This window comes from Musca domestica, unplaced genomic scaffold (assembly GCF_030504385.1).
Source record: "Musca domestica strain aabys unplaced genomic scaffold, Musca_domestica.polishedcontigs.V.1.1 10, whole genome shotgun sequence".
NCBI classification, from domain to species: domain Eukaryota; kingdom Metazoa; phylum Arthropoda; class Insecta; order Diptera; family Muscidae; genus Musca; species Musca domestica.
Genome location: NW_026712115.1, coordinates 10,502,411 through 10,515,515, shown reverse-complemented (window position 1 = coordinate 10,515,515; position 13,105 = coordinate 10,502,411). Strand labels below are relative to the sequence as shown.

General features: G+C 34.7%; 1 protein-coding gene across 2 annotated transcripts; it reads left to right on the top strand.

Moving 5' to 3' along the window:
- The first annotated feature begins 688 nt into the window (after nt 1-688).
- LOC131804036 (23 kDa integral membrane protein-like) lies at nt 689-12,758 on the top strand. 2 transcript variants are annotated; one of them, XM_059126277.1, is made up of 6 exons: nt 689-941; nt 1,177-1,241; nt 11,852-12,010; nt 12,073-12,231; nt 12,300-12,500; nt 12,572-12,758. In XM_059126277.1, exons 2-6 carry the CDS (start codon nt 1,182-1,184, stop codon nt 12,641-12,643), a joined length of 651 nt encoding a protein of 216 aa, XP_058982260.1. In that variant the 5' UTR covers nt 689-941; nt 1,177-1,181; the 3' UTR covers nt 12,644-12,758. The 2 variants fall into 2 exon arrangements, with proteins under 2 accessions (XP_058982260.1, XP_058982258.1); XM_059126275.1 differs by having other exon boundaries at nt 694-900.
- The last annotated feature ends 347 nt before the right edge of the window (nt 12,759-13,105 follow it).

Genomic DNA, 13,105 nt, shown 5'->3' with positions numbered 1-13,105 from the left:
TCTGTTTTATATCATTTACCATGACCTGATTAAGGTCTGGTATGGAGTCGTTCCCTAAGAATTGGGATCTGATATTTCGTCATCTACCCCGCATGCCCTGTATATGCTGTTATGCACAGCCTATCTTGTACAGATGAGCTTGTAGGCCCAGGTGCCCGTAAGGATGCCTGTTACCTCAATGATTTCCTTCTTACCTTGTAATAAAAGGTTCTTCGTTTTTATATCATTGGGATCGCTCCATAGAATTTTGGTGGTTTTCCCTACGTCCTCATTCTTCAATAGGGATATGTGGGCGTTTTTTGCCCATGTCTTTAACACTAGACGTGACGCATTTAGCGGCACTGGATTGTCTACGTTTACTGTTGCTAATTCCCTGCCCGTTTTAGAAGACGACAGATCTTGTTAATAAACTTCTGAACATATTTCTCCCAAGAATTTTTTTATTTTGAATGTTTGATTGAGTTAAAGGCAAATCTAGTGTTAAACAATATTCCACGTCTCTCACTTCAAGCTTTTACGAAACGAGCTTTTTTTAAGCCAGAATCATAATTTTATTTATATTTCTCGATTTCGCTTTGAAATTCTGTTAACAAGCATTCTCTGCTGTTAACTTAACAGCTATCATTCATTATTGCTGATCGTGAACTGTTCGCTGCCGCAGAAGGTAAGGGGAAGTCCAAAACAAAAAAACAAACGATATTCGGACAACTTCAGAATATACAAAGCGATCGTCGAAGGTGGACGTGTCTGCTCCCACTATACCGCAACTTTTTGGCATTTTTAAATTCGTTTGTTTGGACCGAATCGAATATTTGAAAACAACGCGTTTGATTTTCAACGGTGACAGCATAAAATTGAGAAAAAATACATATTCGCGCGAAAACATATAAAAACAAATTGGTATATACACATAAACCTACATACAGACATAATACATACATGTACATATTTTGGATATTTTAAAAACAAATGCTATAAAAACAAGTTGTTGTTTTTTCTCGGCATTTGTCTATGAGAAAACAAGAGAACAAAAAAAAAACAAATCACGTCAAAAAGTCAATAAGATTTGTGTCTCAAAAAAATCCCAAATAACTAATAGAAGTCCAGTGTTGTATCAATCAAAGTGTCAACAATTTTAAATTAAATTTCACTTTTGTCTTTATTTTTCGAATCTAGTCAAAATGGGTTGTACCTCGGACTGCATGAAATGCATTTTGAATATCTTCAATGTTCTCTATGGCGTAAGTATTACCAATTACTAATATTTCTCTGTAATTATAATTTCATTATTTGGATAAAGAAGAGTGTCATTGTTGTTAAAATATCCCCGACGTTAACCACTACCAATGGTGATGCCATGATGATCATGATGATGATATCATCTTCAGGCCATATTGAGAATATTTTCGTTTAAATAGAAATACAAATAAATATTGTGTCTATAGGTAAGCCTGAGAGTGTTGCTTATGTCTTAAGTGTTAATCATCAGAGATCAGGGAACAAAACAATTTGGATATTGTCTTCGGCTATGGATATTTAACAAATTTGCATAAACATACATATGTTTGTTTTATTCATATGGCCATATCCAAATGATCACATAAATAAGTATCTAAATTATTAGTTTACAGAAAATATTCAGAATGTAAACAAAATAGTGGGCATGGCTGAATTGGAATAAGATCTAAATATAGATCCTAACAAGCGTTATTGGAATGTGGCAGCCAAATCAACGTGGAAACATATTAAAATTATTTATGCGCTTTAAAGACGCTTAGCACTCAATGTTCCATATTAAAATTCTAGAAGAATTCTTGAAATAATTTGGATAAGTCATACTGCTTTCCAGCACTTAAAATGTTCAATATTGAAAATTTTCAAAAAAATATTTAGAAAAAAGGTTATTTTTGTGGCTTCTGCTCTCGATAACATTTCTAAAAGAGAGGAAAAAATTAGAAAATTATTTTGGTGATTAAAAAAGTGGGAGGAGTTGGAACTGGTGATAGATAGATTTATGTTTGACTAAAAAAGCCTTGCGAAACTACTCATTGTAATTCAGACAAAAAAATAATTATATTTTAATAAAGTCAAATAATATCGAAGACATGCTTTTAAGCTTTTAGTAGTCCAATTTGAAATGAGTATTATAGCTGGGGGAATGGTGGTACATTGGCATAACAGGTGCCCATTAATTTCAATGTTGTCTTGGCAGAGACTACAGTGGATGATAGAATTTTCCATTTGATCGTTCCCGATCGGAAATAAACCGGTAAGGCAAAGTCAGAAGACGGGCGGGCCGACTATATGATATTCTACACCACTATGCGTATTTAATAGAGCTCACGTAACAAAAAAAGTTCATTTTGGGAATTAATGTGAATTATATAACTTCGATAAGAATTATATTAAAAATGTTTATTAGATCATGTTTATTAGATGTTATGTTATTAGATCGGTTGAATATGAAAAATTCTATTCAATTTGGGTTGATATTACATATATGGTAATCGGATGAAGATGTATATCAAATCTATATGAGAATCTGAACCGATCTCTATAAAATTTGGCGAGGATATTTTCGAGCTATATCTGATGTCCGGTATTAAATATTCTTGCTGTGAAGTGCATATTACGCATTTGACAACCATATATGTGGAGCTATAGCTATATCCGAACCGATTTTTACCAAAATTTCAAGTACTTGCTTCTAGGCTGAATATTGTAGGAAGTGCCAAAATTCAGTCCATTTGAGCTGATTTTAGCCATTGGATGCAAAATAAACCTGATATGTGTTGAAGATATATGTTGGAGCTAAATCAAAATATGAACTGATCTTGAGATTATTTTATACATGAAACATATGTATGGGAGCTATAGCTATATTAAATTTGAAGTACTTGTTGCTAGTACTTGTACTTGCTTCTAGACTGAATTTCGTCGGAAGTGCCAAAATTCGGACCATTTGAGCTGTTATTAACCATTTGGTTCACAAAAAACTTGAAATCGGTTGAAGGTATATATGGGAGCTACATCCACAAATTTCAATGGGGTTTTTCCAAACAAATATTGTTTGGAAAATTTCATCTCAATCGGATAATAAATGAGACCTGCATTTTGTTCGGGTTCAGATCCTCAAAAGTAACTATGCGTTTATATTGCTTCCTTCTCCATGTTACGAACAGACACATAAAAATGTAATACGCTTACCACTATGTGATGTAGCCGCAATCAGCCGCATGAAAACAAAGAATTCCACTTGAAAAATACTAGAGTTTCTGGCTCTGGATTATTCATATTTTGTCCATAAATTCATAAATTCCGGTTATAGGTACCTTCCTTTATACCGTTACCCTTATGCCAACATAGGGTTTATATCATTTAATACGGCCAAAATGTACTTCAGCTATTTGGGCGAAATCCATTTCTGGACGTTTGTAGTCGATCTAGTCATGTCCGTCTCACATGTCCGATCACACTAATTCTCGACGGAAGTATCCGATTTGGTTCAAATAAGGTGCATCGTAATATTATTAACAAACAAACATTGAGATCGATTATGGGCGTAATGGACTCAGTCCTCTCTCATTAAAATTTGGTAAAAAATAATTCACCTTATAAAATGGAAAGATGGAATCCGATTTCTTTTACATGCACATCCTTATATTTAAAACAGCCCTCGGGTAGATGAGAAATGGATGAAATCGGTTCACTCATTCTGATGTCCCCCCCACTGAGGTGGAAACATTGCAAATCTCATATTCACCCACGAAGGGCATAATTGTTGAATATCGTCCTCATATGTCTACTGTTTGAGGTATATCTCAAATTAAACGAATCGGACGCCCTATATATTAGTCCACTGCTTCATGTGAAATCAGTGCACAAACTAGTGCGTAGCTGCTAGTTTGTTTTATGTGGCGCCCAAGCATTTTGTACCACTTTCAGTTGCATATATTAGGTGAGGGTGCAATTTTAGTCACCTTCATTCATTCAATTCATTTCTTCCTATTCTATACCTATTATATAATACAAATTCCATCCAAAGTTTGACAGACCAACCCTATAGACCAAATTTATTACATATTCTTCCGACTCAATGCAGGCTGCAATGAATAAGTAAACGAAATTTAATAAATTTTTGATATAAACGATAAAGGCGTGACGTCGTACCCTGATGTATTGCCATCATTTGCGATTACCTTTAGTTTCAATGGAACAAACTTGAAACGTACGCGTATTTGTTCTAGTCGATTACATTCAATCCACATGTTTTGAATTTCAATTCGTGTGTGTGATTTTTTGTATTATATAACTTAATAATGAGTTGAAATTATAAGCATTACAATGCTTGTCACGTTTGTTATTTAAATAATATTCGGTGATTTTGATGTACAATATATAATTATTATTTTTGTATGTATATCATATGTAAATACAAATCAATCTCATGTGATATTGTTTTGAATATTTCATTAAAAATAGTTTTTTTTTTTATTAGTTGGGGAGTCCCCAGACATGCTAAGTGTCTCTGCAACTATATCGTATTACATGCATATTATAATACATATTTTTTTATATATTTAACACCTGTTCACATTATCATCAAAATTTGCTAAATAATCATGAGAGGATAGCAAATTTATTTTTTGTGATTGCTAGCTCGACGGATCATATCTCTCATTTAAACAAATACACTCCATAAAATCTGAATGAAGAATGTCTTCACACAAAATTGATGGTACATTTAAACTACTAAAGTTTATTTCGACGTCAGCCGAATTATACTCTTCTTCCCTAGAGTAATCATAGATTCACATATATATTTAGGACGATTACAAAATCAGGCAATATTTATATTTTGGTTCGTTTAAATCCCTAAATAGATAGATGATGAATAATAATTGTGACCCACAGTTTAATATTAATCTGATAAGAATAGAGTTATGTCTGAGGGACTGACTGCCGGTTTCTTCAACGCTCAGTCGCAACGACTGAAGCAGCAATCTTGAAATTTTGCATATGTGTAGGGGTGAGATAGGGATGGGTTTTTGTAAGTTTACTGAATGTTTTTTTTTTTGGAAATTCCAACTATACAGGGTGAAATGAAAAAAAACTGAACCAACTTCAGACTGCTGTCATTTCTAAGCCATTCGTCCGACAGCTGTTAAAATTATTCCAGTCACAGCTCATTATATTGTTCATAAGCGTAAAAAGTATGTTGGTGAGAATTTTCCAGAAAAAAAGTAATTCGTAATATTATGATTTCTTTATATTTGGTTGGAAAACCACAAGTGGCTATCGTTAGAACACTCCAGCATTTAAATGTGAATAAATCTTTTGTGCCTCGTACCATCACTCGTTACCGTGATACTGGTAGCGTAGCCCGACGTCAAGGATGTGGACGGAAGAAAACAGCAACATCAGCAGAAATGGTTCGAAAAGTAAAGAAGCGACTTGATCGAAAACCGCGTCGCAGAGGCCGAAAAAAATGGCTCGTGAGCTGAACATATCGCAATATTCCATTCGGCAAATATTGAAAAATAAGCTCGGTGTAAAGCCATAGCAATTCCAAAAAGTGCAAGAACTTACACCGCAACAGAAAGAAAATAGACTCAAAAGAGCTTAAAAGTTGCTTCGCTTGGCCGAAAGTGGTTAACTGCCGAGTTTGTTTTTTTTCCGATGAGAAAACATTCGTTGTCCTGCAGTTTGTTAACAAACAAAATGATCGCGTTTAGTTGCCAAAGAGGTCAGCTGAAAATGTGCACCTTCGGTTGGCCACTCAACACCAGAACTCAAGCGCCGGCCCAGGTGATGGTCGCTCTCCGCTCCTATTAATCGACCGTGGCATCAGAATAAATGACGAATACTATTCGGAAATATTCTGGAGGATGTATTAAAGCCTTGAGGACGCAAACATTTTGGCCGCAGACGTTGGTCATTCCAATAGGACTAAGCACCATCGCACTCAGCACGCGCTACTCAAGAATGGCTACAAAATGAGGTTCCTCGCTTTATCTCCAGCTCATAATTGCCACCAAAATCTCCGTATACCAATCCGTTGGATTATGGTATCTGGATTATTTTGAAAAGCGAGGTTGGAACTAAAAAATATCAAAGTGTCAATCACTTCAAGCAAGCGCTTCGCCGGGAATGGGCCAAAATACCACAAAGCAATATTCGGGCAGCGTGTGACGGTTTCATTAGCCGTTTGAAGGCCATAATTCGTGTCAATGGTGACCAATTCGAACAAATACAAACTTATTCAAAAATTTGATGCTACAGGGTTGCCCATATTCGACGGATCCATCTGGCAACGCCATAACTTTTGACAGAGATGTCACATCGCTTAATGACATACCGCGTTTGAAGCGTCAGTCCAAGCAGATTTTTACCATGAACCAATACACGCCACGCGAGCGCTCTGAAATTTACATTTAACAGAAGAAGTCAATTGTTAAAACTCAACATGCTTTTAAAATATTAAAAAATGTGAGAAGTGCGCCTTCCCGTACAAAATTCAATTGACCCAAAGAATGTTGCCTGCGGACAAGCATCGTCGATTGGAATGGGCCCAAAGGGCCCAAAGGTCCGTCGAATATGGGCAACTCTGTATTTCCGACATTTTTTGCTTTCGTTCATCAAAATTAAAAAAAAAATGTAAAATTATGGCCTTTGACTTTGATGCAGTTTTTTATCTCACCCTGTAAGTGCAAATCTCCATACTATTTGGGCTGATATTACAAGTTTGGTGCACAATATAAGGCAACTTTGTTTATAAAAAATATATGGACAGACAGACGGGTCTATCTCATTTCCTTCTGCCTGTTACAAACAAATGCACAAAGTGATGTAGGGTATAAAAACACATTTCGTTGAGTAAATTACCTATTTTACAGTGCTGTGTTTTGTAAACGTGATCTTCATGCTTAATTTCGCAAACTGAGTTGACTCATTCCATTAGTATGTATGTGATGTCAGCTAGTTTCATGCATATTCCTAACGGAAAGTGAATTTCTCCAAAAGTACAAGATTGATTCATATGCAAATCTTCATTTTCTACACATTGTTATAGGTGAAAATATTTTCTTATTTATTTTGCAAATATGCATCTTCACGTCATATATCTTCGCATTACGTCATACAATCGCTATATGATGGCGCAACAATGCCAAAAAAAAAAAAAAAAACAAAAAAGAATTAAATATTTTATTGATTTATTTTATTATTTATTAGTAATTCGAGACATTTGAATTTGAATTTTTGAAAGCGTGTTAACAAAGACATCAACACAATGTTGTGGGAAGAACTTGTTCTTTCTAGTCTTCATTGAAGCGGAGAATCACGTAATTAGCTATTTAAATACATATCAGCGACGAAAATCTTTCTATTTGATTTTAATATTCTAATTAATTGTTAAGACTTTCTTAATAAAGGAAGGTAAATCGAATGCCTTAGACTAATCAATGAAATCCCACAACCGTCGATTCTAGATATCTAATTACCAAAAAAAAAAAAAAAAATACCAGGTTTGAAGTCAAACTCGAGTTAAAGTCAAGTGGAAGAATAATTAAAACTAAAACAGCTCTGTTAATATTAAGAAATGTATAACATAATCCATTCAATCATTTGATCAATCATTTACTATAGTACCTATAGGGTGAGATAAAAAAAAAAACTGCAACAAAGTCAGACGCCATAATTATTATTTTTTTTTTAATTTTATTGAATGAAAGCATAAAATGTTGGAAATAGTATCAAATTTTTGCATAATGTTAGATTTGTTCGAATTGGCCACCTTGGCACGAATTATAGCCTTCAAACGGCAAATGAAACCGTCACACGCTGCGGTATTTTGCCCTGCGGTTTTTTGGCCCATTCCCGTCGAAGTGCTTGCTTGAGGTGATCTACACTTTGGTATATTTTAGTACCAACCTTGCATTCCAAAATACTCCAGACACAATAGTCCAACGGATTGGTTTCCGGAGGCCATTGTGAGCTGGAAATGAAGCGAGAAACCTCATTTTGTAACCATTCTTGGGTGGCGCGTGCTGAGTCCACCAGAATATTTTCGCGATAATATTCGGCATTTATTCTGATGCCACGGTCGATTAATACGAGCGGAGAGCGACCATCGGATGTTATGGCGGCCCACACCATCACAATGACCGGCGCTTGAGTTCTGGTGGCCGAAGGCGCACATTTTCAGCTGACCTCTTTGCTGCTGGACAACGAATGTTTTCTCATCGGAGAAAACCAAATTCGGCAGTTTACCGCTTTCGGCAAAGTTAAGCAACTCTTTAGCTCTTTTGAGCCTATTTTTTTCTGTTGCGGTGTAAGTTCTTGCACTTTTTGGAATTTCCATGGCTTTACCCCGAGCTCATTTTTCAATATTTGCCGAATGGAATGTTACGATATGGTCAGCTCCCGAGCCATTTTTCGGCCGCTGCGACGCGGGTTTCGATCAAGTCGCTTCTCTACTTTTCGAATTTCTGCTGATGCTACCAGTATCACGGTAATGAGCGATGGTACGAGACACAAAAGATTTATTCCCATTTAATTGCTAGAGTGCTTTAACGATATCCACTTGTGGTTTCCCAGCCAAATATAAAGAAATCACACTATCACGCTTGAATTCCATCACGAGTAATTTTTTTCTGGAAAATTCTCACCAAAATACTTTTGTACGCTTGTAAACAATATAATGAGCTGTCACTGGAATAATTTTAACAGCAGTCGGACGGTGGGCTTGGAAGTGACAGCAGTCTGAAGTTGGTTGCACTTTTTCATCTCATCCTGTATGTATACAAGAGAGTAAAGAATGACCGACTGACTGCTTCATCAAAGCCCAGGCAGAACGGCTGAAGCTAGAATCTTGTGCGAGGGTCACTCTTTAATTTTGGAAATTCGTACTAAAATGGAAGAAAAAGTACTAAAGTGGTACCAAAATCTAACTAACTAACTGAGTACTAAAATCATCATATGTGATACCATTTGGTATTAATTAAAAATAGAGGATTTAAAATAAGATTTAAGTTGGGGAACTAGGGTTGATATGAGGTGGTGGTTTTGGAAAGTATAAGAACTGTATTAATTGATAGTAAATTTGGTTTTGGTGAACGGGTGTAGCTGGAATTTTGAAATTTTGATACTGGTTCAGTTAGAGAGAAGTATATGGAAAATCGAACTTATAGTAACTAAAAAATGTGTTTTTGAGCTGATTTGTGGTGTAATTTTGATGATAGAAACTTCATATTTAGCACGTGGGTTATTACTGATATGGTCCTGGAGAAGAAAGAAGAAATTCCAACAACTTATGTGTAGGATAGCATTGTTGCAGGTATTCGATGGAGTGCTGTCTTTGAGCTTGAATTCTGAAAGTTGATATTTAGCTTTGCCTAGCGAAGCACAATTTTTTTTCAAAACTCGATTTTAAAATACGTGTATCAAAAATGTACTAAAAGCGAGAAGTATATCTATAATTTCCAAATATTGTATGGGTTTTACTTCTAATGTGAAGAGGCGATAACTTATATACTGTTAAAGCTATAATTCCGAAATTTGGGATATAGTTTTGCCCAAAGGTGCTGACATGTTTTGCAAAATTCAATTTACAAAGTCGCCCTTTTTGAGTACCAGAAAGGGTCCAATTGAACTGAAATTCTTAAAATTGTCATAAAGGTGTAAAGGGCTGCTATTAGGAGGATTCTTTGGAAATTCAAACATATACGGCACGAAAAGTACGAAACTGGAACAAAAAGATGCACTGTCCTTACGCAACCGGTAGGGGCTAATACTTTGAAATTTTGTTCGATCATTACTCTTTGTGCGCTGGTTGATAAAAAAAAGGAACGACAAACTCAATATATCCATTATAGTACGGTGTAGGGTATACAAATATCATTAGAATAGTTTACGTGTGAGTTTCTGAGTACAGCCTACCTATTTCCTTCACATTCTTCAGACAGCAATTATTTTTCTTAAATATCATCCAAATATGGTCAAGTAATAAACTTAGAAATATTCTTCTTTTGAAGGCCAATAAAATGTGGTTTGTGGATAATGCGTAATCGCAAAGCACTTACCGCCCCAAAATTCTTTAGCTACGTTAAAATCATATTATTTATTTATAAACAAATTGAAAATATTCCAGTTTCGTATAACTCATTAAAATATTGATGCTTATGTTTCAAACACTTTCACTGATACAAATGCAATATATCAGTATTTCAAACGATATAAATATTAAATCATTTGTTTAGAATATGTGAAAATTCGTTTGCGCCCATTCGAAGATGTAGATTCTTATTGTTTATAGAATTCCATTTCACACATTATGGCAAACAAGCAAATCCTATATTTCTTTTTCATTCAACCAAAAGTTCAAAAACATTTCATACAACAACAAAGTGTAGCAACAACAAAAGCAAATCAGCACAAACGGCCATGAACTGGCCTGAATTTATTTTGAAAGGAAACAAGTGGTTGTACGAAGATGCCTTTGACTTGAGATAATCAGTCAAAATACAAGCAGATGTAAAATCATCATCATTAGGAATTTTTAAATATGTGTTTACAACAACACACGTTTCATTTAATTATTTATTTTTTTTTTTTTTTCATTTAAAATTTTTATTACAATTATCATTCAATAAATTCCAAAAAGATTTTCGACCCCACAGAAGATTTTTTTAGTGGCAAAAGTTATAAAGTTGTATGATAATAGATATAGTATTAGCAAAAGATTTGTAAATTCTGTTAAGTTTGCCAGTAAAAACAGGACAAAAGTAGGGCGTGGCTGAGACTATGACACCCTCACCTCACTATGCATATATAGTAAAGCTTCTCGAACAAATAAACATTTATATTGAGAATTTGTGGTTAGTTGATAATACGAACCATGATCGTTTTTGAACGCGTATTATGGTTTTAGAGCAGTTATAATTTGGAAACAGAGGAAACTAATATATAAGAGGTATATCCTACCCTGAATCGATTTGACGGAAGAATTTTTCACTTGTATGCGTCGTCCATAGAATATCATCAAATATCAAATGTTAACCTTTTGTAGGAGAGGTACCAGAAGGAATGAACCGATAAATACCATATTACCATCAGATCTCTGCTTCAGAGAAATATTTGGATATACCGAATTTGAAAAGAGTCGCTGACTTGTTTTGCAAGTTATAAGAGATTGAGTATGAGAGTATTGAAAATTGTGCCCTTTTGTGTGGTGGTTACCAGATGGGGTTGGCGGACATCTATAATCTTCACACCACCTATCGTGTTAGCTAAAATATTAGGATGTGTGAAATTTGGAGAAAATCGGATCCTCATTTCGCATTTTATGAGCGCTTCTTCTATTCACGGTGTTGACATGTACCTGAAGGATTGGACCGATACATCCCATCTTCACACCAGATCTCTTGTTAGTAAGACTATTGGTATGCATGATATATGAAGAGAATCAGATTCTTATTCCAAATCTCATACCTCGATCTAAGTTTGACACATATGGCCGTATCAAACAATATATACCCTATGTAGCCATGGGCTGAGAGTATAGAAATGGAATTGTGTCGCACAGTGTAATTAAGGTACATGTAGCTGTACTAATCCCTATAATTTTCTGAGCAATACTTATCTAAATTAATATAAATAACCCATTCTTATCTACATAAAATAACCCATAATACCAAGAGATCACAGTGTGAGCTTGAAACATACCAGAACATAAAATATGCCCAAAATTTAATCTATGATTCGAAATTATAATTATTTTCTAAATAAAACATTTACCTAAATATTTCTTGTAAATATTTAACATCTTTTCTTTATCAATTTTTATTTTCAGATTTCTGGAATTGTTCTAATCGTTTTCGGAGTCTCCTTATTGCAATCGGCCAATATTGTACAACTGTACATTATTATTGCAATGGGTGCCATTAATTTGATTGCTGCCATTTTGGGCTGCTGTGGTATTTGCCACGAACACGTCTGCATGACAGCCACGGTAAAAAAATAAAAAATCCAAATTCAAAATATTTTAAAATATTTTAAATTCATTTCTTACAGTATTCCCTCTTCATTCTCTCCTCATTGGTTGGACAAATCTACAATAAAATTAAGCCAGCTTCCACGGATGAAATCAAGAAGATCATTCGCAGCACCATAAAAGCAGTATGGGATGAGGAACTTAAGACTCCTGGTGCCATGGACTCTACACAAAAATCGGTAAATTCTTATTACAATTCCTATTCAAAATCCATGTCAAATAACGGGCTGTTTTATTCTCTTTTCAGCTCAAGTGCTGTGGTCTCGATGGCCCTACCGATTATCAAAGAAATGGTCGTTTTGTTTTGCCAGCCAGTTGTTATCCCGATGATGTCTCCACTGCTGGTCATGCCTTCTTCAACGTCGGCTGTGTTACGGCCAGTGAAAATAAAGTATTTAGTTTGGCCAAGTACCAAACATCCAGTGAATGGGGTGTTATTGCCGTTACCGTAAGTATTTGGCGATACATCAAATGACGAGAGTTGAGAGTAATGTTTTTTATGGGTTTTTGTCATTTCAGGCCGTGTTGTTTATCTTTTCGATTTACTTGGTATTCCGTTTCAACAGCAGAAACAAACGTTATCGTTACTAAAATGGCCATTATTTTTCGTGCATACTTCTAATGCTCGGCTATTTGTATTTTTTTAATTTTAATTTTTTTTTTGTTAACTCTGCTCAATAAATTTTCTAACTTTTGTATTGATTTATTTAGTTTAGTTTAAAGTCGTTATCATGGTACAATATTTACAAGGTAGGCCATAAAAAATAACCTGAATAAGATTTTTGCTAGTGGTATCCTTAGAATGCACTTTTCACAAAAAAAAAAAAACGAGTGTAAAGTTTCGAAAATAAATAGTGAGCCCTATCCAAAATTCTATTTCTATCGATCGCTCGAACTCAAATAAGAATATTTTGTAACTCTACGAATATTTCGTGCACTTTAAATACTAGTTTCAAAAAATATAGTCTTGTCTTAGCCCGAGTTAAAAATTGTAATGTTTAGCTCTAATTGATCGTTGTCTAATAATGTTGTACAGTTCTCTACCTTTTAATA